Source organism: Rhinopithecus roxellana, chromosome 15 (genome assembly GCF_007565055.1).
Source record: "Rhinopithecus roxellana isolate Shanxi Qingling chromosome 15, ASM756505v1, whole genome shotgun sequence".
Lineage (NCBI taxonomy): Eukaryota > Metazoa > Chordata > Mammalia > Primates > Cercopithecidae > Rhinopithecus > Rhinopithecus roxellana.
The window spans coordinates 38,015,862-38,041,153 of record NC_044563.1 but is presented as its reverse complement, the minus strand read 5'-3'; the positions used below and the strand labels follow the sequence as shown (position 1 = coordinate 38,041,153).

Sequence of the window (25,292 nt, the reverse complement as noted above, 5' to 3'; positions counted from 1 at the left end):
GAGATGACCACTAAAATAAAGTACTTTATGGTCTTTTTCCTACACATAGATATTTCTTAACAAATTTGGAATATAACTGATATAAAATTTTGTAGTTATGATCCATTCTTTTCTGCCTTACTTATAAATACAAAAACTTCTCACAACATCATCCAGAAATAAAAAGCCTTTGTTCAAGGAAAGGATAAAAAGTTGTGTGAAACTTGAGAAAAGAACAAGGAGATCAGGTTGAGCAACTGGAGACACCCGCCTCCAGAGCCAGAACGGAGATTTAGCCAAATCCTCCACCACCTGCTCCTCGTCTCTGCCTCCAAGTTGACCCAGAAAGCAAGAACTCTGGGGGTCTGGCCAGACGGGCCATCAGGGAGCACCAGGGCTGAAGCATGTTGAGTTCTGGGGAAGCCCTGTATTTATCAGGCTGGCTGGGACAAAAAGTTCACGTTCCCTGTGCCTAGAACAGCTCTACCCTCCAGGAGCTCCCACTGTGACCAGAGAGACAGGTGCAAGGGGCTGCCCAGAGTGGGTGGAGAGGTGAAGGGAGACCCTCATGCCAATCATTTCATCCAACCCTCCAGGTTAAAGATGAGACAACTGAGGCCCAGGGAAGCAAGTAATTTATCCAAGACAGCAGTGATGAAGTCAGAACTTAATGTTCCAGTCCCAATGTGGATACCAGAAGACCAACTTCTCAAGGTTCTAAGTGAAATCACAGCATGCTGCCTACTCAGAGCCCAGCAAAGATGTCAGAGCCCACATCCAATACATCCTGTCCATGAACAAGTACGTATTTACTAGATGCTGGGGGCATGTCAGCAGAGACAAAAGCCACCCCTGAGCGTAGGACAAGGGGGTTGTCTTATGGGAAGGGAACAACTGGAGCCCTATCTGGCTCCCACTCTTGGGCAAGGCCTCTCTGTTCTAACGACAACAAGGAAGCAAAGCCTGCCTCCACAGATTCTGAAGGAAGGCTACCTGAGTCAAAACTTCCTGTAGCACTCTGGCAGAGAAAGCTGTGCAATTTAAAAGGCAGTTCCTCTAAGGAAGCTCTTTTGATGTGCTAAGGGAAGCACCCTAAAAATAACTCTGGAATTACACACTCACAAAACACATTTGTAACACTCACTTTTCTAGCTAGGAATCATCTTCACAACTTTCATTTTGGATGGGTGTGTTTTGTTTGAGAGGAAGGAGGGGCCCCAAAGGCAACTCCTGAAATACTACAGAAGAGCAGCTGCTCCTGGCACTGGAGAATTCTATTTCCATCTCCACTTACACATAATTATCTTCGAAAGCGATGCTCCCCAGAGGGGTCACAGTGACATCGGCCTCCCAGATAACCTCCCCAAGCAGGGTGCTTCTGACACTATCTTGGTAAGTAGAGGCAAGACAGAGAGGCTGAAATCAGGCCCTCGCATAGCCCACTACCCCAGAGCCCTCATTAAACAACGGCCAGGACCCTTCCTTTGGAGGCGAAGAGGAAATTAAATGTCAACCAGATAAGGATATTTCCCTTCAACTCCAAGGCCAAGGAATCTGAAGTAGTGATTCCCCCAGTAACTGGGCAAACTGAACCGGCACAGGCCACAGACCAGCAGGCCAGGCTCACTGAGGGTCAGCCTCTGCTTGGAGTTCCTTCTTTTTAATGACCAATACTCAGATTGCAGGCTGAAGTGTTTTTATGACAAACAAGAACAACAATGTGTGAACACTCTGTAGGCCAGTAACAAGGCTGGCAGCAGAGGGCCCTGGGCCCACGTATCAAGACCACACAGCCATCTACTCACTGTCTCCAAAGGTCCTCTTGGATGCTCCTCCCTGTCCTACATTTTCAAGGCCAAATGTGGCCTACTGACCAGGGGAGCTGACTCAACTCTTTTCACTGCATAGTGATTTTATACACAGAAGAATCCTGGAAGCACAGAAGAATCCACATAGCTTGCGCACTGACCTCAGCATTTTCTAAATCTACCCAGGTTAAAGACCACCTGGATGGCAGGCATGGCATTCACCAGGCAGGCCCAGGGCTTAAGAGGTCGTGGGGGGAAGAGCCCAGCAGTTCACATGTTTGAGGCCCTGCAGCTCACAGCAGGGCAGCTATGCACACAGTTTCCTAGCAATTTCTGCCACCACAGTCTTGTCTGTTTGCTCTCTCTTCTCCGTGCTTGTGGTTTCTGTGTGGGTGGGTAGGTGAAAAGCATGCAGAAAGGGAATGGTAGTGGATCAAGGGTCAGTACAGCACTAACATTTTTTAAAAACCTGCCTAGAAACAGTTGCTGCAAAATATCTAGGCACACACACAGCTCAGCTACATCCATCTGAACTTGGAAAAGTCTTCAATGAGCAGCCCACACTACCTGCTTTCATTCATGCTCACAGGCACAACAGTGGCTCCCATCTTATTAGAGCAAAGGTCACAGTCCATGCAAAGAAGGACCTCTTGATCCTCATCCTTTTATTTACTCCCAACCTCTCCCTTTCCTCCCCTGACACAATGGACTCAAATTGCACTGTCCCTACACTTCAGGGCCTCTGCCTGAGCTGTCCCTTTTATACAGGATCCTCTTCCTCCACACAGCAGCTCCTCCCTCTCTCCCCCTTCTCCAGCCCCAAGTGCACACATTCCTTCTCAGCAAGGCCCTCCTTGATCATCTCACCTTCCCCTCTGCTGCAGGACTCTTCCAGCTTTTCAGCAGTCACCAATAACTCACATACCACCTGGGCAGAATGGAGTCCCAAAAAACTCTTGTCCACCTGGAACCTCAGAATATGAGCTTATTTAGAAATAGGGTCTTTGCAGATACAATCTTTTAAGATGAGCCGGGCGCGGTGGCTCAAGCCTGTAATCCCAGCACTTTGGGAGGCCGAGACGGGTGGATCACGAGGTCAGGAGATCGAGACCATCCTGGCTAATACGGTGAAACCCCGTCTCTACTAAAAAATACAAAAAAACCAGCCGGGCGACGAGGCGGGCGCCTGTAGTCCCAGCTACTCGGGAGGCTGAGACAGGAGAATGGCCTCAACCCGGGAGGCGGACCTTGCAGTGAGCTGAGAGCCGGCCACTGCACTCCAGCCTGGGCGGCAGAGCAAGACTCCGTCTCAAAAAAAAAAAAAAAAAAAAAAAAAAGATGAGTGCGATGGTTAATTTCATGTGTCAACTTGACTGGGCCATGGGTGCCCAGACTTTTGGCCAAAGATTATTCCTGGTATGTCTGTGAGGGTGTTTTTTGGATACGATTAACATTTGAATGGGCAGACTGATTAAAGCAGAATGCCTTCCCTCATCTGGGTGGACTTCATCCAATCAAATGAAGACCTGAACAGAACAAACAGCCTGAGCAAGAGAGAACTCCGCTTGCAGTGTATGTAAGCTTGAGCTGGGACATCGGTCTTTTCTGCCTCTGGACTGACCTGAACTGAGAAACTGGCTCTTCTTGGGTCTCAAGCCTGCGGACTTTTGGACTAGAACTTACACCATTGGCTCTCCTGGGACTCAAGGTCTCAGTACCTGGATTGGAACTGACACCACTGGCTCTCCTGGGTCTCAAGGCCTCCGTACTTGGATTGGAACTTACACCATTAGCTCTCCCCAGTCTCAAGCTTGCAGACTGCAGCTCTTAGGACTTCTTAACCTTCATAACCACGTGAGCCAACACCTTACAATGAATCTCTTTATATACATACACATGACCCTATTGATTCTGTTTCTCTGGAGAACTCTAAGACAATGAGGTCATACTGATGCACAGTAATGTACAGACAGGTAACACTAATATATTGTACACTTAAAAATGGTTAAGATGGTAAATTTTATGGGTTTTTTTTGCCACAGTTAAAAAAAAAGGCAGTTGTGAAAGGAAAATAAATCTTGGGGCCCCCAAATCACTAAGCTAAAGGGAAAAGTCAAGCTGGGAACTGCTTAAGGCAAACTTGCCTCCCTTTCTATTCAAAGTCATCCCTCTGCTCACTGAGATAAATGCATATCTGCTTGCTTCCTTTGGAGAGGCTAATCAGAAACTCAAAAGAATGCAACCATTTGTCTTTTATCTACCTATAAGCTGGAAGCCCCCTCCTCATTTCGAGTTGTACCACCTTTCTGGACCAAACCAATGTTCATCTTACATACACTGATTGTCTCATGTCTGCCTAAAATGTATAAAACCAAGCTATGCTCAAACCCCCTCGGGCACATGTCATCAGGACATTCTGAGGCTGTGTCACAAGCGCATGTCCTAAACTTTGTCAAAATAAACTTCCTAAACTGACTGAGACCTGTCCTCAGAGAGTCAGAGTTCACACAGTCATACTAGAACAGAGTGGGCCCTAATCCAATGACTAGCGTCCTTGTAAGAAAACAGAGACACAGACCGTAATGGTTAATTTTAGATGTCAATTTGACTGGACTAAAAGATATCCAGATAGCTAGTAAAGTACTACATCATCTGGGTGCTTCCAGAAGAGGCTGGCATTTGAATCAGTCGACTAAGAAAGACTTGCACCAGCACATCCTGCCCCCAAACCCCCAGGTTCTCAGGTCTTCAACCTCAAACTGAGACTTACACCATCAGCTTTCCTAGTTCTGAGGCTTTTGGACTTGGATGGAGTCCCACTGCCAGCCTTCCTCATTCTGCAGCCTGCAGATGGCCTGTCACAGGACTTCTCAGCCTCCAAAATCATGCGAGCCAATTGCCCTAATCCCCTCTCACCTACCTATCTATGTCCTATTGGTTCTGTCTCTCTGGAGCACCCTGACTCATACACAGACACAGGGGAACGCCATGGGACAGCAGAGGCAGAGACTGAAGCTATGCTCCCACAAGCCAAGAACACCAAGGAAGGCCAGCAACCAACCACCAGAAGCTGGAAGGGAGGCATGGAACAGACTCCCCTCAGAGCCCCCAGAACCATGGGAAAACATACTCCTGCTGTTTAAGCCACTCAGTTTCTGGCACTTTGTTACAGCAGCCCTGGGAACCTAATAAACATGTGTATTTTAATCACTACTGTCTGTCATCCTCACTAGAAAACAGGACCCACAAGAACAGGATTTTGGCTCCTTTTGTTTGGTACAAAATCCCCAACACCTAGAACAGTGTATTTCCTGAATGAATTCTGAGTGAAGGAGGATAAGCTTAAAGGCAGGCAGGGGTGCTATACTAATCCCAGAGGGTAAAACGGAGAGGCAAATGTTCTCACTTCAGAGACACGAGAGCCAGGGAAAGACTGAATTGGATCTTGCTCATTTATTTGATAAATAATACGGAGTGCCACACCAGTCGCCAGGAGAGCTGCCCCATGCAGGAAAAACTAACGACATACATGGTGTGGTGGGAAAGAGCAGGCAGGATCCAGTCTTGGTCCTCCCCTTGATTACAGGTAACCAGGGGAATGAAACCAGCAGACATCAATCTGTGGCTGGCACTGTTGGAATAGAAGAACATGCATATCATGACCTCATCTCACAAGAACTTTGGGAGGAGTAAATGGCAGAAAGTGCCTAACACTATGTCTCTCCTGCATCTGGCTATAAGCAACGCATGGCAGTGCAGGGAAGAAGGGAAAGAAATCTCAACTCCACAGAGCACAGAGAGCTGGGCCTACTTGTGCTCTGTCCTGGCCAGCTGTGTAGCTTGAGGCAGACACTTTGGCTTTGAGGGCCTCACTCACCCACCTCGAAATAAAGGGCAGAGGTTGTACTAGCAATCCCCTAGCCATCTGTCTTTCTAAAAAAAGAGAAAAGGCCTCTGTGTGTGGGGCTCTGGTGTGCACAAAGGAGGGGTTTCTGCAGGAGCAATGGTGTTGGAAGAGAACATCCCAACTCAATTCTCCTGCCTCCACCCAAGTCTCCCACCTTCATCCCTTTTAATTCCCATAGCCCCACCCTCATCTGCCCTAGACAGCTGCTAATCTCCGGACCTCTTCTCTTTAATGTTACCAGATTATGTCTACTTATGTAATATGCAAATGTAATATGTAGTCACTCATTTTAAAACAGTTATTAGCTGGGTGCTGTGGCTCATGCCTGTAATCCCAACACTTTCGGAGGCCAAGGTAGGCAGATCACTTGAGGTCAAGGGTTCAAGACCAGCCTGGCCAACAAACATAGTGAAACCCCATCTCTACTACAAATACAAAAATTAGCCAGGAGTGGTGGCGCACACCTGTAATCCCAGCTACTAGGAGGCTGAGGCAGAAGAATTGCTTGAACCTGGGAGGCAGAGGTTGCAGTGAGCTAAGATCGTGGCACTGCACTCCAGCCTGGGCGACAGAACGAGACTCCGTCTTAGAAAAAAATATATATATATATACACGTGTATATACGTGTATACACGTATATGTGTGTGTATATATGTGTATACATATGTGCATGTATATATGTGTGTATGTGTGTGTATATATGTGTATATATATACCCATAAGGTGCTGAATGGGAGCTGCAGTCCCTTTGTCTCCCAAGAGTTCCCCCTCCACCATTCCTGCTCTCTGCCCCTTTGAGCAATGGTAAAGGACTCTGTGGTCCAATAAGCCAGCGCTTCCTGAAGCCCACTGTGTCCACTGGGCAGCCCAGCCTGCAGGGAGGGCCCTGGGATCAGCCTATTCATGGAGGCCACCAGATGCCTTATCTACCAGCCTATTGTGTCACACCCCTCAAACACCTTCTAAGAAATCATTGCTTCTCCCCAAAGCATCCTGTTAAGGGTCAAAGCACCACAATATTCCCACAGCAAGCCAGGAGATGGGGAACAATCACAGGCAACTAGAAGAAAAGATCTGCTTTACCATATTCCTGGAGGCTTTTCCAGAAGCAACAGTGCCTGATTTTCCAGCACACAAACTTTAAGTATCTTCCCAGTGCTGCTCCCCAGTCTCCAGTCCATGCCTCAGCAGTGCAGGACAGACTGATCTTAATACTTACGGAGCCTTGGTTCCTCAGATGAAAGATTTGGAGAAATACTCTGGCAAGTTACACCAAGATTAAAATGTCCTATTACCATACCTAGCATCTGGGAGAAACAGAGAGTATGAAACCAGGAGCTCTTGCTTCCAGGTCCCACGATGCCACCACTGGTGGCATGATGCTCATACCACCCTGAGCTCAGCCATGGTCCTTGAGGGTTTGGTTCCCTCGTCTTCTATGGTTACTACGAACCCACCACTCTGAATGTCTACGATCTCAGCACTAAGAATCAAGAAGCCAATAATAAATGAAATGCCTACTAAACAACAATCCATTTCTTTCACCCAGGAGAATGGCAGCCCATACACCACTGGTAACCTGAACTAGCACATCTGTTGAAAGCATAGTACGGGTACTGCTGTAACATTTTAAATGAATTTAACATTTGACATACCAATTCCACTCCTAGAGAAACATGTGCATACTAATATGTATGAATGAAGATATAACAGCAAAACTAATGAGTTAGTTTATATGTCGATCAATAGGGGACCAATTCATAAATTATGACATACCTATATTAGAAAATATTTTGTAAGCAGATAAAAGGCAAATTAAAAGAACAGAGAAGAGCCACATGCATGAAAAGCTCTCAAAGATATACTATGTGAAAAAAGCAGTATGATACAATCAGATTCATGCTTCTAAAAGAAGGAAAACCATAGTATATTTGTGTATACAGGCTGACAGTTTCAGGACACAGATCCAACTGCTAACACTGGTTATCTCTGAGGACCTGGAGGAGGTGGCACCTGGGGAGGGGTGCTGGGTGAAGGGGAATGTGACACGTCTGCTGTGTCCTTCTGCACTATTTAAATGGGAGGACAGGCTGCAGGAGAATACATTTGCATATTACCTATATGATTTCAGAAAAAAAGCAACTAAACTGATTAAAAAATCACCACCACGAAAACAAGCTACTTATGCTGATATGAAATTGTTGCACCAATCTGAACAGGTTTCTATGCTGCACTCCCAGGTCTTCCCAAGACTGACAAAGTTCAAACCAATTTCTGCAGTACTGATGACAGATTGAATTGGGACTAACAGGGAAGAAGGAAAATGTGGGATGCAAGAAAACGTCTGTAAAAGCTCTGTGGAAGCTGCAAACCAGTCCTATCCTGAACCTGCCCATCACCAAAACTCACTAGTTCTGGGGCTTTCCTCCCTCTCATCCCCATAGGATGAGAAATAAGCCAAAACCAGAATCAGGAGAGAATTCCCTTTCCCACGGGAGAGGGAGGCCTCCACTGTCACCAACAGAGCTGCTCCCAGGCAAAGCCAAAGAAACGGCCTGGCCAAACTCCACCTTCCTAACAAAGGCACCATGTGCCAGGCTCCTGGGATTGCAGGGACAGCCAAAACTGGCAGCCCTGAAGCCCACTCATTCGAGTCCCTCCACTTCGGCAAACAGCCCAGGAATCTTTTCACACTCACTACTGAAATCCAAACTGAACCAGTATACAAATCAGATGATTCTGCCAACAAAACAGCAACAAAATGGAAAAAAGAGTAATAAATCAATAATATCCTGGCTAAATATATACTTATTCTTTCTGCTTGCCTAAGCAGGGACACTGCTATAGATTTAAACATTTGATAAATATCTTTTTTGCTTCCCAGTAATAATTAAAGCAAACACACCCAAACACGCACCTAAACACGAAGCAAAAAGAACAACAAGAAAAGGGCTTTGCTCAGGACATAATGTTAAAGAGGTAGGCATGCCAGCTCATATCCACAGGCAGAAATGCTCTTCTCCCATTAAAACATGTACCTGTCTGGCACGGGCTCTTACACCACAAAAGAAACTAACTGGACACTTTAGGGGACTGCCGAGAAGTGCCCTCGGAACGAAGAGAAGAGGTTCCCTCTTTGAGGGAAAGGTGTAAACATCAAGTAGAAAGTGGGTGAGCGGACTCGCACGGGTGACTCACCGGCAGACAGCTTGTGGCTGGAGATGCTGGGAGCAGGCAGGTCCAACAGAGGTAACCTGGCTTCCTCCTCGCAGCGAGAACACAGCCCAAATAAAGCCAGAATCTGACCACCTGACCTCCGGCCGGACCAAAGCCAGCACAAACTCTCAGAAGGCCAGGGATATTGCACAATTTGGAAAAACAGAAGCCCAAAAGCAAGTTTATTACCATGTCTGGCACTGACTAGGGGAGAGGACAGAAAACCAGTATATTCCTGATGTGGCAACAGTGTTCCCTACTGATGACAGGACACGCAGACCCCAGCCAACCATCTCCCTGGGCTGTGACGCCTGCTCCCCTGAGCACGGCTTGGTGCCCCGCAGAGACGGTACCCGTCAGAGGAGGCTGACCTCGACTCCTCTCAGGGTTGGCCATTATGTTCACTGCCACTCCTGCTTCCCAGTCAACCCCTGCAAGTTTGGTGACCACAAGTTAACCCCATCTAGGGCAGATCAACTCTTATGGAACAGCCAGAACTGAGGACCAAACCCTGTGCCACCAGGGAAGAGGGATGTGCAAACAATACCCAAGGAAGGTGTCTTCCCTTCCACACTTCTAACCTTGACTGCTCAAACTAGTATTTCCCAAAATGCAGTCTGAGGAATCCAATTTCCATCCTCTGCGACGCTCCTGGAAAGTTAGGAATGATAAGGCTGGGGTGGCACAGGGAAGGCCCTTTCAGACTGTGCTCAGCCACCTTTCTCTAGCTGTTAGCAGAGACCAAAGGCGGCACTTTTGGTTTCTGCAGAGATTGCTTTTAACCTGAACATAGTCAGCATCTCCAACACCCATCCCTGGGGCATCAGACCTGAAACAGGAAGGGACGACGCAATTCTAATATCCAAAGGCACTAAGCTCTATGGATTCCAACAAGTCCCCTCTTCTCTGCCACCACTGCCACTGTCTTAATGTCTTCCGTTCAAGCCCTCATCATCTCTCAAGACAATTACTTCAATGAACTGGTTTCTCTACTCCTAATTTCTACTTGCTTCACTTCGAAACTATAGACAGCCACCGAGCTACCTTTCTAGAATACAGACCTGACCTTCTCTGCCTATAGGACTAAGTCCCAACCCTGGCACAGCATGCAAGGCCCCTGCCTGCCTTTCTAGCTAGAAGCATGGGCTTTGGAGTACTACAGATCATTGCAGTGACACTTAGATTAGCCACTTGCTGGCTATGTGAACACACATGTGTTTCTGCACCCATTTCCACATCTGTGTGTTGGGAATAGCATGATCAGCCTCCCGGAACTACTGTGAGGACTCAATCCAAGTTCTGAAGAGCCTAGATCTCACCAACCTAGCTCCAGGGTCCTCTCTCTTTCCCACCTTGCTATAGCAGCTCTTCATAATGAATGAGAATTGACTTAAGGGGAAAAAAAATACGTGCAAGATCTAAAAATGAAGGGTCATAAACTTAAAAATTAGGCCACCACAATGTGAAAGAAACCAAAATTAACTCATTATCAAAATAATGTGGGAGGAGGGAAAGAACAGGAAGAGAAGGAAAATATTACATTTAGGAAGAAATGCTTTTAAAATATAAGTCTCTATGATGTTTTGAGCCTCATTTGCTCCAAAGATTTAGGAAGATGACATTTCAAAAGCTCACAAAGATAACACTTCTACTTTTTAAAAACTATTTCCTAATTATCTTCAGAAAACTAAGAAGTACTTTCATAGACTGAATGTTAATAAAATTCTCAGAGAAATTCTGGCATCAGTCACAACAAACACCCTCTTGGAATTTAATTTCCTTTCAGCATACAATTTACTGTGGAAACTCATTTGTGATGCCACCACAACCAGTCAAAATCTGCCTGGAGCACAAAAACTTCAAAGTCCCAAAAGATGGTCTTAAAGAACTAGATGGAAATTGGTCCCATATTTAGCCAAATCCTGCATCTAACAGAAATTTCCCCCACACCAAACTCTAGCTTTGACAGTCAGCCAGCCCACTCCTCCCTCTAGCTGCCCCTACACTATAGGCTCTTCCAGGGTCCCCCTCCAGCTAGAACCCCCTGAATTCTGTATCTTTTCCCTGTTCAACAAAATTAATAAAAATAATAATAATAAAAAATAAAAAGGAAGAAGGCCACAAAATGGGCAAAGGGAAACAAACCAGCTACATCCATTTTCAACTTTCTATCAAAGACCTGTCCTTTCTGGCTTATGATTTTTTCAATTCCCTTGGACAAGACAATCATAGGCCCTAGAATATTCATTGCACGTGCTGGGGCTTGGGGTGGGAAGGCAAAAAGGCTAGAAGAATTATTGATAAGTACAAAAAGTACTTTAAGCCTTTTCCCCCTGAGGACAACTGCTGACTTCCTCAATCCCATTATTCCAAGTACCTGTGTGCAAGGGAAAGGAGTGGATGCCAACCTTTACTCAGCACCCATTGCAATTAGCGTGTACATTTCATTGAATATAAGACAGACAGTATTATCCTGATTTTACACACGTGGAAACCAGGCTCAAAGAGGACAGGCGGTAGGTTCACTATTTACACCCAGGCCTGCCAGACTCCCAAGGCGCTTGAACTTACCACTTCACCACACTGCTTCCAGAGTCCACAAGTGCTTATGTTAAAATGTGCTGTGTTAGGGAGGCTGTTATAGTTTACTTATTCCTCTTCACATACAGTATCTCATTTAGCACAACCCCATAGGATGGCTGAGAATTCCTTTTCCACTGTTAACAAAATGGTAGGTGGATTGAAAGATCACAACTTATGCACAACAGCTGTACCAGAGTCGTGCCGTCTCTTGGCTTTGTTTTCTCTCCTGTAAAATGATGCTCACTCCTACCTCACAATGCCTGCTCAATGGCAGGGGCTCAAATGGTGACGATTACGATTTTTATTAATACTTCTCAATTAAAGTAAAATGTATACACACACAAACAGTAGATATTTTAAAGACTCAACCTAATTAATCAAGCCTTTACTTGTTGGAGAAGATATCATTTTTAACACTACCTCATCTGGTCTGAAAACGAAAGTAGTTGAAAAAATTGTTTAATAATAAAATACCACTACCTCAAACTCAGAGATAACCACTAACTGGAGTTTCCAAAAAGCTGACAAAAAAAGGATTACTGAAAATGATGTGGTCAAACCCAATATGGATTTTGAAAGCTACTAATGGACAAGAACAGGAACCTCGGTTATGATTTAAAAAAAAAAAAAATTCCTCTTCTTCCAGCACCATGGCTTGATCATTAATGTGTGGTGTGATCCCGGCCAAGTCATTTCATCGCTGTGATGGCCCTCAGCATCCAAAATATCAAGGCCAGCTTATGACCAGGAAGTTCTAGTGAGAAGTTGCCCAGGGGGTCTAGGGGACAGGAGCGGGGTGGAGGGGGCACACATGATTGCCTGGAGCAATTTTTAGTGTGTTGCATCTAAGGTACTGCTTGCCTTTTACTACACTCATTTGAAAAGAAATGAGAAGTCTGGACATGCCAGAGACAACAGCAACCAGCTCACCACTTCTCAAGCCAGAATGGAAAAGATGGCAGATGCATAGCTGTACAAGGACCCCAGCATCAGACAGAAGGAACCTATAATATTATGCAATGAGAGACCCTGAGGATGTTCTTCAGACAAACCCCAGCAAGACCAATCCATCTCCAAGCTTGAGTGTCCACTCGAAGCCTGAAGGTTAAAAAACAAGAAAAAATTCGGGTCCACAGGTGAAATACATATTTTCTAAGCACAATAAGCAACTTTATAGTAAAGACAGCTGGACAACCAAATACACTAATTGCAAGCATAAAAACAGTATTCATGTTGTAAATCTAGTACCAACTACTATTAGTTTTTTGTTGTTTTGCTTCTTGCAGTATTTCTTGCTTCTCATGTTTTCCTTTAAATCTATCCTAATCTCTTTATAAGAACAGGCTGAGGCTTATTTTGTGTGGCTGATCCAGCCTTACAGGAAAAAAGATTTCACTGTGTCCCTCAGAAACCCACTCCTGTCTCCATCACACTGTCGAGCTCTCTCTTTATACTCCATGTGACAGATAAGAAAACAGAAGTCCAGAGAGGGCAAGTGACTCATCCAAGGTCGAACTTCTTGCTAACACATCTAGGACGAGAACAAGGGCTCAAGAACCCCACTATGGGTCTCTTGCTGTATCACTGCTGCAAATGACCAGGCATACTGGTGTCTTGAATACAAAGTTTATTTGTAGGGAGGGGAGGAAGCCAACATGAGTCATCTGCATTGTCAAGGGGCACCACACAGGTTGTTCTAATAAAACATCCAGCACCTCCAGAACCACTTGTTTCTGAAAGCACCAACCTACGCAGACACTAGCAAGCCATGTCTTCCACCCTTGCCACCCTCGAAGCTGTGAGCTGATGCGCTGTTGGGCTCTGGGGACCTAGAGGTGTCACTTAAAGAGTAAGGGAGCCTGGAGCTTGGCAGTACTGAGTGGATGGGTGGGTGTATGAGGACATGGGAGTGTTTTCTGACAGCTCCCGGAGATAGTTATGATATCATGCAGCCTAATCCCACTCATCTTGGAACACCCCAAACATCTCATCCGCTCAGCTGTCCCTCCTCAACTTCCTCAGGGCAAAAGCACTGCAGTCAGAGGTGAATCTGGCCGCTGGAGAGGGGCGGTAGTCGGCCCCGGCGGCAGAGGAAGCAACGCTCAGCTCCCTCCTCCACCCACCCCGTACAGGAACTCCCCACCGGGTCTTCAGATGACATAGGCGTCCCCGGCTCAGAGCCTACCCCCGGCTCAGAGCCTACCCCCGGTCTCAGGGTCGGCCCCGACAGGGCGGGGGAGGAGGAAGGCTCTATCCCGCCCCCGCCTCACCTCTACTCCCCGACCCCCAGGCTCCGACCCTTCTCACCAGCAAGGCCCCCCGCCTTACTCTTGTCCACTCCCAGAGACCCTGAGCGCACCCCTTTCTAGGCGTCCTCGGAGGACCTGCGTCTCCCGCCTTCCATACGGGGCCCTCCCGGCCGCCCCGGCCCGAGCCCTTTGCACCGCGTCTCCCGGCCCCTGAGTCCGCCCTGCATCCGCACTTCCCGCCCGGTCTCGCGGTCCGCCCCAACTTTTCCCAGCCCCGGCCCCGCAGCAACCGGGATGCAGCGTCTCCAGCCGCGACGGGCAGGCGAGCTCGCGTCCCTCCGGCCCCCAACCCCGCCCCCGCGAGTTGCGCTCCGGACCCGCTGGGCGCCCGGGCCTGGGTCGGCAGCACGGCGCGGAGGCGGAGCCGGCGTGGCGGGAACCGCGCTGTCCCGGCGCCGCACCCCTGCCCGGTGCCCGGTGCCCCGTGCCCCGCGCCCGCCCGCCGGCTCGCCCGCCCCGCCACCGCCGCGCCGCTCCCAGCCCACCTGCCCGCGGGCGCCGCCGCCGCCGCCACCACTGCCGGGAATACGTGGCAGTGGCCGCCGCCGCTTGCGCTCCCCTCCTCGCCTCTCCTCTCGGCGCCCGCGCGGGCGGCTCCGGCGCGCCGGACCGCAGCGCCAGGCGCCCTCTGCCGCCGGGAAGCCGAATCCTCTCGCCCTAACCCTAACTCGCTGGCTGCCCCCGCCCGGGCCTCGGCCCCCGCCACCTCTTCCCCGTCCCGGGCTCCGACTGTAGCTTCCGAGCGACCTGGGTTCCCGCCCCGCCTGCTGCAGCCGCTGCCTCCAGGAAGTTCGCCCTGACCACCTCTGCAGCCTCAGCGCGCTTCCTCCGGCTCCCGCGCAGCTGGTGCTTAAGTCACCCCCTTGTTGATATATATTCTGCTTCTTTGAATGCCTCGCCCGTGAGATAGCAGAATCGAGAAGGGGATAGTTGGGGGCAAACGCCATGTCTGTTGTGTTCACCGTTCTCTCCTCCAGAGCAGGGTTGGCGCCCTGTCTGGAATACTGAAGTGTGCAATAAATACTTGTGAAGGGAGCAAACGAGTAAATGAATGAGTTGAGATTTTTACCGCTGTCTACCCAAGTAGGCTTTGAAACCTCAAGCGACAGAGATCCTGACCTGGATTTGTTTTTTGTAAATTACACGTGCATACACGTGCGCAGCTCAGCATAAATAAATGAGATTCACAATTCCCCACCTCGGACCAGCGCCAAATCCGCACGAGGCCCACGGCTAAATGTTATTCAGGGCTTTTGGTCAAACACATTTAGGTTTTAGATCTACCGCTTAAAAGCTAGGCAATCGCGGGAAAGCTCATCTCCCTGGGCCACAGTTAACACGTCTATAAATTCAGAATAATAAAACCTACTTCATAGAGTTGTGAGAATTAATTGAGATGGTGCAGTGTAAAGCTCTTTACACAGCTCCGATATGTGCGGTGGTGTGTAAATGGTAGTTATTGTTGTATTACTACTGATGGAGTAGGTGATTTTAAAAACTATCTTCAAAATGTAAAGTATTGACTACCTTTTCACCTGAGGACAAACCTTAAAACCTTTATATGTGTGGTATTGTTACCTGCTCAGCAAGGCCAACCCTGGGAGCAAGGCCACTCCTGTAACCTCTTCCCCTCCACTGGTAAAAATTAACAAGTCTTGGGGTTTTTTTGTACTGTTTGGAAGAATTGTGGAACCCACTCTTCTGCAGGTTTTCCACCTGGATTTCTGTGGCCAATCTCCTAACTAACAAGTTTTTATTTTAGGGATGTCAAAGACAGGGAGCCCTTTGAAAGCACCTGCAGTCTACTGGCTCTTCCCGTTTTCTTCCTGACCCTCTCTCAAACAACTTGAGGCTTTTTTTTTTTTTTTTTTTTTTTTCCATTTTTACAGGAAGTGTCCTTCCTGCTGCATACAAAAGACAGCAATGCAGTGGAGTGGGATCAGAGGCGACTGGGCTGCATACACCTTGGTCTTTCTGCACCTCAGTCCCCTCAACAGTAAACTGTGGAGAATAAGACCTTCTCACGTTGGGAGATAATTCATGATCCGATCTGTGAAGGAAATACCTGAAACACAAAGATATTTAATAAAACGCAACTATTGATCAGTTTATTTAGCAAGTATTTAAGGAGCATCTTTTTAGTGTTCTATGTGCTGAAAGAGTGAGGGGAACACGCGTGTGTGAGGTAAGTTTCCTGCCTTCAACGGAGTTTGAGCTGTAGCTCCACACTAGGGCAGAGGGATTGGAAGCATATGGGATGTGGTTAAATATGAAATTAGCAAGCCTCAAGGTTTAAATTGGGGCAGTGGTACTGCCGTGTGAATTGCTTTAATTCATTATCATTGTAAATGCCATTTTCCTCTAAATATTATGTACATAACTTCCCAAAGCCACTGCTAAAAATTAATGAATACTTTCATGAGGCAAGCAGAGCCACTGATCTAGGACTCAGTCCCTTAATAAGGTGACTCTACATGCTCCCTTATAGTAGTAATAACATAGATATTGTGTCTTTGTGAAAGTGCCATCCTTGGCTGGGCGCAGTAGCTCACCCCTGTAATCCCTGCACTTTGGGAGGCCTAGGCAGATGGATCACCTGAGGTCAGGAGTTTGGGACCAACCTGGCCAACACGATGAACCCCGTCTGTACTAAAAATACAAAAAATTGGCTGGGCGTGGTGGCAGGCGCCTGTAATGCCAATTACTCGGGAGGCCTGAGGCAGGAGAATCACCTGAACCTGGGAGGCAGAGGTTGCAGTGAGCTGAGATCGTGCCACTGCACTCCAGCCTGGGCAACAAGAGGGAAACTGTCTCCAAAAAAAAGAGAGAAAAGAAAAAGAAAGTGCCATCTTTTTTAGGTTAGAGTTGCATATCTTGCAATGCAAGTCTCAGAGGAAAAGTTTACACATTGTTACACTAATGGCTTCTAATGAATCCCCCTACTGAATTGTCCTTCTGTAGCTCCCTCCCACATTGACCCTGGAGTTGGCCTTGTGACTTGCTTTAGCCACTGGGACACAAACAAATATGACATAAGCAGGGGCTTTCAATGTGCACTTGTGTCTTGCTCCTTGCTTTCTTGAAATGCTACCCTGAGACTGCCATGAAGAAACCTGGTTCAACCTCCTTGAAGAGGAAAGACCCCGAGAAAAGGAAGCCTTGCCGTCCCAGCTATGCAGCCCACCAACTCTCAGCCACATGAGTGAGCTCCAGGGAAAGCCACCCAAAAATAATCCAGCCAACCCAGGGAATTGTGAGAAATAAAATGGTGGTTGTTTCAAGTCACTAAGTGTTGGGGTGGTTTGTTATACAGTAATAGATAACTGACAGACAGATCACTCATAGGCACTCCTACAGTTACAAATTCTAGATGAGATTCACCCAAGAATCAGTCCTCCCGCTAGTGTTTTCTGTTATGAAGCATTCAGTTGAAGTCACTAAATCTAAGCTTAGCAGACCGTCATATTTCATGCAAATACCCTCTTTCAAAGGTCTTCATTGAATTGGTTACTGAGCCTAGTACTGTTTAAAATCCTTTTGCAGTCAACATAACAATGGGCTGGCAAAATCAGCTTGTAAGCTACCAAAAGCTTTAAACATTAGAACTTCCTGGAACATCAACAGCACGTATCATAGAGGTTGGGTGTGTTTCTCTCTCCCACTTTATTGTAAGCTCCTTAATGACAATTACATTTATTGGCATGGTTTTATCATAGATCACGAAACATCAGAGAAGGAGTTAGAGATCATCTAACCCACCACCTCATTTTTCAGATGAGAAAACTGGGGCTAAGAGAAATCATCAGAGTCTTACAAATATCCAAGGTCCTGGAGCTGGCTCAGAGCAGAACTGGGATGACCAGTTCACAGTTCTTTCTGCTGTTAGTTGAACTCTTCTGTTTTTCCTTGGTGACATTGGTTGCTATTTAAAATATTCTTCCCGTGCTCAAAATAGGTCTGTAACTTTCCTATGTGCTGGTGATAAAATCTAAACTACTATATATGGCCCCATGAGGTCTGGTGCAGCTTGCCCCTCCAGAGATATTGGTACTGTTCTACCCCTCACTCAGCACATTTTGCCCAACTGGCTTTCTTTCTGTTCCCCAAACCAGCAAGCTGTTCCCCACTTCACAGAAAGTCCTTTCCACATGCTGTTCCTTCCATTGATATGCTCTTTCCCAAACTCTTCGCTTTGCTAAATCCCACTTTCCAGAACCCATTAGAGTTCTGTGGTACATTATTTGGGAAATAATGTAAACAAAAAAAAATTGGTGGACATAGAGGTAGCTCTCAGTCTCTTCAGCCAAGTTTTGGAAAGCTCAAAGACCAAATAGCTCAGGAATCTTACAGAGATTTGATTCCTAACAGACGCCTTGTTGAGGTTCAACCAGCGGAACAAGCCACTCCAGTTTTCCTGTTTTTGCATCATACCACTCAAGATTCCAAGCCCTAGAAGAAAGTCAGCCTTAGCTAGCTTGGCCACATGCCTACCCTCAGCCAGAGAACAGGACACCTTGAGTGAAAGCCCCCAAACATAATCATCAGGGCGTTGTTACCAAAGAAGGGAAAGTTGATCCAGGATAACAGAACCAGTGAATGTCCACTACGTAATCTCTCGGGCCTTGCCTTAAATGTCATCTTCTCAGAGAAGCTTTTCTTAACCACTCCATCTGCTGCACGCTTTCATGACACTCCTAATGTTTTTCACTGTTCTCATCACATTTTTATAGTTATATATTCTCATGTGTTTGTGTCTCTCGAATTCTCCCTCCATGAGAAAAGGGACTGCGCTTGTTTGCCCACTACTATACCTTCAATACCTAGCATGGAGCCTGGTGCATACAGGTACTCAATAAATATTGATTAAATCAATCAATAAATGAGCAAACGAATGAATAATATGTCTTGTGAGTCTTCTGACTTAATCCATGTGATACGAACTTTGTAGGAAGAATGAGAAAAGACAAAGAGAATATAATGAGTGTAGGCTGTGGAAGATTCTCTCTGCTGGGTCCCTCTGTGATGCTGTGGAGAGGACAAAGACTCATGTGTAGGATAAATGAAGAAACACAACCTTGTGCATCAAAGATAAGCCATGTGTTGTGCTATGCTGTACTATCCTTGAGGGATAAATTATATAAGTAATGAAGTAGGAGGGGGAAGCCTAGAAAGGTGGTCTGCATGTCTCAGAATGTTTGCAGAAGTAGGAGCCCTCAAAACTGCTGCCTGACTGCAGCTGCCAGGAGCTGAGGTCAGCAATGTATGTTCATAAACCTACTCCCTTGGCCCCTGTTCATGCCTGGCTGTGCATTCTCTGGAGCAGAGGTCCCAGCATCATCTGCCGATGGCTGCAAATCCACAGACAGGTTTTTCACAACTCAGAGGAAAAATGAGAGTAATCAGAGCAATGTAAAGCTAAATGTATGCAATTCTTGTATCAATGATTATTTGTAATCATTTGGATTGGGGTTTTTTTTTTTTTTTTGGTCACTTTTTGGCAAAATAAAAAGTTGACAACCTCAGTTTTCATTCCCACTCCCAAAATGTTTTTGTAATGGTTTTGTTCTATGAAATCTGAAAACCTCAGAAATTCCCACTTTATAATCTCAGAGACCTAGATGATCTCTGCAATGGCTTTACACCCAACAGAAAATCAACTATTGGTGTTTTGTTGTTTCTTGTGTTTTAATCATGTACCCTGTTTCCTTTTCTGCCTCATACCTACTTGGCAGTCTTTTTTTTTTTTTTTTTTGAGACGGAGTCTTGCTCTGTTGCCCAGGCTGGAGTGCAGTGGCGCAATCTCGGCTCACTGCAAGCTCCGCCCCCTGGGTTCACACCATTCTCCTGCCTCAGCCTCCCAAGTAGCTGGGACTACAGGCGCCCACCACCATGCACAGCTAATTTTTTTGTATTTTTAGTAGAGATGGGGTTTCACCGTATTAGCCAGGATGGTCTCAATCTCCTGACCTCGTGATCTGCCCGCCTCGGCCTCCCAAAGTGCTGGGATTACAGGCGTGAGCCACTGCGCCTGGCCTACTTAGCAGTCATTTTACTCCGGTGGTTAAAACATGGGGGTTAAGGGGCTTCATTGCCAGAATCACATCTGTGGCTGTGGGTCAGGAGGGAGCTGGGCCTTGGTTCTGTCCTGTCCACAAGGAAGATCTGGACTTGAGGTCTGGTTGTTACCAGTGGAGGGTCCAGGTTCTTGGCATTTTGAACAAAGAATGGGACAAAACACAAAAACAAAGCAAGGAAAGAATGAAGCAACGAAAGCAGAGACTTACTCAAAATAAAAGCACATTCTAGAGGGTGGGAACAGCCCCAAGCAGGCGGCTCAAGGGCCCTGGTTACAGAATTTTTGGGGGCTTATTAAATACCCTCTAGAGGTTTCCCACTGGTTACCTGGTGTATACCCTACATAAATAAAGAGACTGAAGGGAGGTTGGAAAGTTATTTAGTTGGTGTACACTCTATGCATACGAAGAGGCTATTTCCTGTCATAGCTGAAGTAGAGTTACAGAGTTATTTACTTGGTCGTAGAAAGTTGGGTTTTTTCCATTTGATTCGCTTCTAGGAAGTCCTTAGTTTTCCTGACCTGAGACCCTATTCCCCTGCGTTATGGTCAGTGGCCATGAGTGTGTGTGTGTGTGTGCACTCACATTCATGTGTGTGTGTACACTCACATTCATGTGTGTGTACTTATGGCAGGGAGAGTCCCTGGGTGTCCCCAACACTGTTCCACCATAGGGGAGCTACTTAACCCTAAGAGGAGATATTGTTCTTAATCCCTGTTTTACAAAGAAGGAAAATAAGACTTAGAACATTTAAGCAATTCACCCCAAGCCTGGTTAAATACAAAGTTCAAATACTTAATTAACCTTAACCTCTTTGGTCATAGTTCTGGTGCTTGATGGGTGTTACCTGAAGTTAAATCTGATATGAATTCCCAGAAGCCAACATTATGGAAAGACTTTTCTAAAACTAGGAAAGAGGTAAAAAAAAATTTTTTTGAATCAGGGTCTCACTCTGTTGCCCAGGCTGGAGTGCAGTGGCACAATCACAGCTTACTGCAGCTTCAACCTCCTGGGCTCAAACGATGCTCCTGCCTCAGCCTCCCAAGCAGCTCGGACCACAGGCATGCACCACCATGCTTAACTAACTTGTTTGTTTATTTTTTTTTTATGTTGAGACAAGGTCTCACTATGTTGCCCAGGCTGGTCTTGAACTCTTGGGCTCAAGTGATCCTCCCACCTCAGCCTCCCAAAGTGCCGGGATTACAGACACAAACCATTGAGTTTGGCCAAGAGGTAAAACTTAACCTCCCTAACTTAAGAGGGAAAACTACCAGCTTTTTGGATTTAAGAAGCAGTAGAGCTTTAAGTCCTGTACATTTACATAAGTATAAAGTGTTATAATAAAAAATGTCTTTTTCTCACTGGTAGTAATTTTTTTTTAAGACTTCAAACAAAATTATACCTACTCTTGGAAATTAAGTAAGCATGCCTATTTTCATAAAGCTGTGAAATCCCATATAAGGAAAAGTTTAAAGATCTCTGCTTTCGCTTGTACAAAAGCACCAGAGTGCTATTGAAAAGTTCAACTCAAATCTTCATGCTTACTGCCCCGTTTTCTGAAATTTAAGTCTCTAGCTAAAGGATAGGAAGGAATCCCTACTGTACCCTTGCTGCCAGCAACCAAAGCATGCTCTCAAGCCAAGAACACCACTGAACCCTTTAAATTTCTCCAAACTTTCTCCCTGCTGGCAAATGTCAAGTTTCTATTTCAAGAGAAATAAGAGCGTCATTAACATGCCTGTCTTCATGCTCTTCTAACTCCTTTCAGAATTTTGGGGGGTTTTGCTTGAGAAAGTTAAGACCACACTAAAATCACAACTCCTCAGGGTATCATTAAAAGTGGAACTCGGCCAGGCACAGTGCCTCGTGCTCGTAATCCCAATAATTTGGGAGGCTGAGGTGGGAGGACCGCTTGAGCTCAGGAGTTCTAGATCACCCTGGGCAACATGGAGAAACCACGTCTCTACAAAAAATACAAAAAAAAGAAAAATTAGCCAGGCGTGGTGGTACATCCCTGTAGTCCCAGCTACTCGGGGGGCTGAGGCAAGAGGATCACCTGAGCCCAGGAATTTGAGGCTACAGTGAGCCATTATCACACCATTGCACTCTAGCCTGGGTGACAAAGTGAGACCCTGAATTTTTTTAATTTTAATTTTAATTTTAATTTTATTTTTTCAGGGAAAGTATGTGGCAGAGAAGAAAAAACAAAAGTGGAACTGTTGGTGTGTTTAGAAGGGAGCGGGGGGCTCCACTTTTATTCCATAGGTTGTAAATAGCCCACTATCATTTTTAAATTCCAAAGTGAAAAATAATGCTTAATTACCTTAACTTTCAGACCCATAACCACAAGATCTTCATCAGCGACTCATATACCAGCTGTCCCTTTTGGTCTGGCACATTTTTTAACATCAAAGGTGTTTCCTATCAACTATGTCTTTTCCCCCAAGGGAGCTTCATCTTTATTGGAAAGCAATGAGAATGTTTCTAACCTATACTTAACTCTTCAATGACTTCACATGTATTTACAGAACACCTGGTACATGCAGGCAATTTACTGAGTTGTGTGAATATAAAGGAAAAAAAGACATATACTCCTTTCCTTCCCTAGAGAAACTCACAGACCAGTGGAGAGAAAAAATAAATATAATTACAAATTTTATGAATTATGTTAAGAGTGCTGTAGAAAAAGAACAAGGTTCTATGAGAAAGTTTTATAAACAGAACGAGTTATATATTGAGAGGTCAGGGAAGACCTTTCTGGAAGTGATCTGAAAGTTTGACCAAAGAGATGAACAGGTACTGACCCAGTGAGGAACCTCCTGGTAACGTGGTCCTCCTCACCCAAGGCTTCTCTATGTCTTGGGCAATGACCAGGACAAGAAGTGCAACTTCTCGGTGCATCATTGCTTTCGGAGAGGAGTCTTGGGGCTCTGTCTCCCCAGAGGTACAGAGGCAAGACAGGCAGTCCCCAGCTTCTTCCACAGGGGCTTACTTCTCTATCCAACCCACAAGGTGAGCACTCCAGGTAAGTATTTTACTAGTTCCTGTGGATATGCAGTCTCTACACCTAAACTGTCAGCACTTGGAGAGCAAGCAGATGGCTCTATCTAACTCTCCTTTTATAATGCTCATCGTGTCTACAAGAGAACTTGATTCATAGCCACTGTTCAACAAACACCTGTTTAATGGGATTGAATTTTATCTCAGCATTTAGTAGTGTGCCAAACATCTGATGTGAAATAAGAGCCAAATTAGGCAAAGTAAGCATGCTTTAGAAGTGCAGAGATAGAAAGAAAATGGCATGAAGAGCACTGGTGTAGAAGTATTTCCTGAAACTTGAAGGAATCCATCTGGTATCGCTTTCATTGACTTTGTTAAGGACACAGTTCCTAGGTTCTGAGACTCCTCAACTCTAAGATGCCAGTCACTGAACAACAGTTTACTTTTCGAGGGGTGAAAAACGGCTGCTTTCAATGTTTACATATATTGAGAGTCATAGAGCCATATTCTGACTTTGGAAACACTAAAATGTTTCCCAAAAGTGTGTTTTATAATTAAAAAAAAAAAAAAAAGTCAATACTCATCACTACTTTTTTTTTTTTTTTTTTTTTTTTGAGACACAGTTTCATTCTGTCACTCAGGCTGAAGTGCAGTGGCACAATCTTGGCTCACTGCAACCTCCTCCTCCAGGGTTCAAGCCTTTCAAGTAATTGGGATTACAGGCATGTGCCACTGCAGCCAGCTAATTTTTGTATTTTTAGTAGAGATGGGGTTTCACCCTGTTGGCCAGGCTGGTTTCAAACTCCCAGCCTCAGGCAATCCACCCACCTCGGCCTCCCAAAGTGCTGGGATTGCATGCATAGGCCACTGTGCCCAGCCACATTATTATTATTATTATTATTATTATTATTATTATTATTATTTTGAGACGGAGTCTCAACCTGTTCCCCAGGCTGTAGTACAGTGGCGCGATCTCGGCTCATGGCAACCTCTGTCTCCCGGGTTCAAGCGATTCTCCTACCTCAGCCTCCTGAGTAGCTGGGGTTACAGGCACCCGCTACCATGCCCGGCTAATTTTTGTATTTTTAGTAGATACGGGGTTTCACCATGCTGATCAGGCTGGTCCCAAAGTTCTGACCTCAGGTGATCTGCCTGCCTCGGCCTCCCAAAGTGCTGGGATTACAGGCGTGAGCCACAGCGCCTGGCCCACATTACTACTTTTAACAGGACTTTGTTTTCCCTTTTGCCTACCTCATGTCTACATCAATTTAATTTAATATTTTTTGTAATAGCGCCTCAAATTCCTTTTAGGAAATTATTCTTCCTTATTGGGATTATTTCATCAAGGTGTGCAGCTTTCCCCTAGTGAAGGGATTGAGGAACACCCTACCCAAGTTGATACATATTCATATGTATCAACAGTGACCAGAACATCAAAGGCCTGGCCACGGATGGAGCCTACTCATTCCAGACATGGGATGTAGACAAGATTGTCCAGAGCTTCTGCTACAAAGAGCCTCTAAAACCACATGGTTCCAAAGTCCATTTCTGTTATTTACAGGGAAATAATTCTAAATGGGACAGTGCTTTTGGTTGATAGTACATCTAAAACTGAAGTTCTTAATCTGAGGTCCAGAGACTTGGACATGGTTCATGGGTGGCTGTCAGGGGTCAACAGACAAGATATAATTTTTATATCTGCTGATGAGTATATTTTCCCAGTGAGATGGTCTACAGGAAGCTTTTATCAGATTCTCAAAGGGGTCTATGGATGAAAATGGGTTAGAAACCATTGATCCCAGAGCAGGAGTTCCTAATAAGTCTGTGTATAAACTCAGATGGGGAAAAATTATATCTTTGTTTGTACTAACTTCCATTCATGTTTTCTTATTTATGAATGTTGGTAACAAACCACAGTATTATTAGCAATTCCCATGATTTTGCTACCAGTAGAAATCAGATATTTTCATATCATATTATAGTGTTGCAGATATCAAAATATAATTTATACCTTTCACTGCTTTAAAATTACAGTGTTAATAGACCCAAGCTAGACCTTGTTATTCAATGTGTTAACAAAGAAGCATATATATTACTTGATTACCAGATACTTTAATATTTTAAAGCTGCATCTCAACATAATTGGTTTCCTTGGTAATCTGTATGCTTCAGTTTATTCAAAACATTATTCTGAGAAGTCCAAGAGCTTCATCAGACTGCCAAGGAGCCTATAATACTAAAAAGTCACTAGCCCTCTTAGGAAAATCTTGGTAGGACCAAGCCTCCTAGCCTTACCTTTATTTGCTCTACAAAGCCAGGTTCTATCTGGTAGTTTCTCTGCTTTCAATAACCTGACATCTTGGTTCCCAGCATTGCAACCTCTGAATACTTCCAAAGTAGCAGGCATTGCCTAAGT

At 45.6% G+C, this 25,292-nt stretch overlaps 1 protein-coding gene across 1 annotated transcript in view; it reads right to left on the bottom strand.

Moving 5' to 3' along the window:
* LOC104657534 overlaps positions 1 to 14,749 on the bottom strand; it is a 64,462-nt gene extending 49,713 nt beyond the window's left edge. Inside the window, exons 1-2 of the mRNA XM_030918626.1 lie at positions 14,567 to 14,749; positions 14,288 to 14,459 (exon numbers count right to left, since the gene is read on the bottom strand). Of these exons, the coding sequence (XP_030774486.1) occupies positions 14,288 to 14,459; positions 14,567 to 14,749 (355 nt within the window). The remainder of the gene's footprint in view (positions 1 to 14,287; positions 14,460 to 14,566) is intronic.
* Positions 14,750 to 25,292: the final 10,543 nt, after the last annotated feature.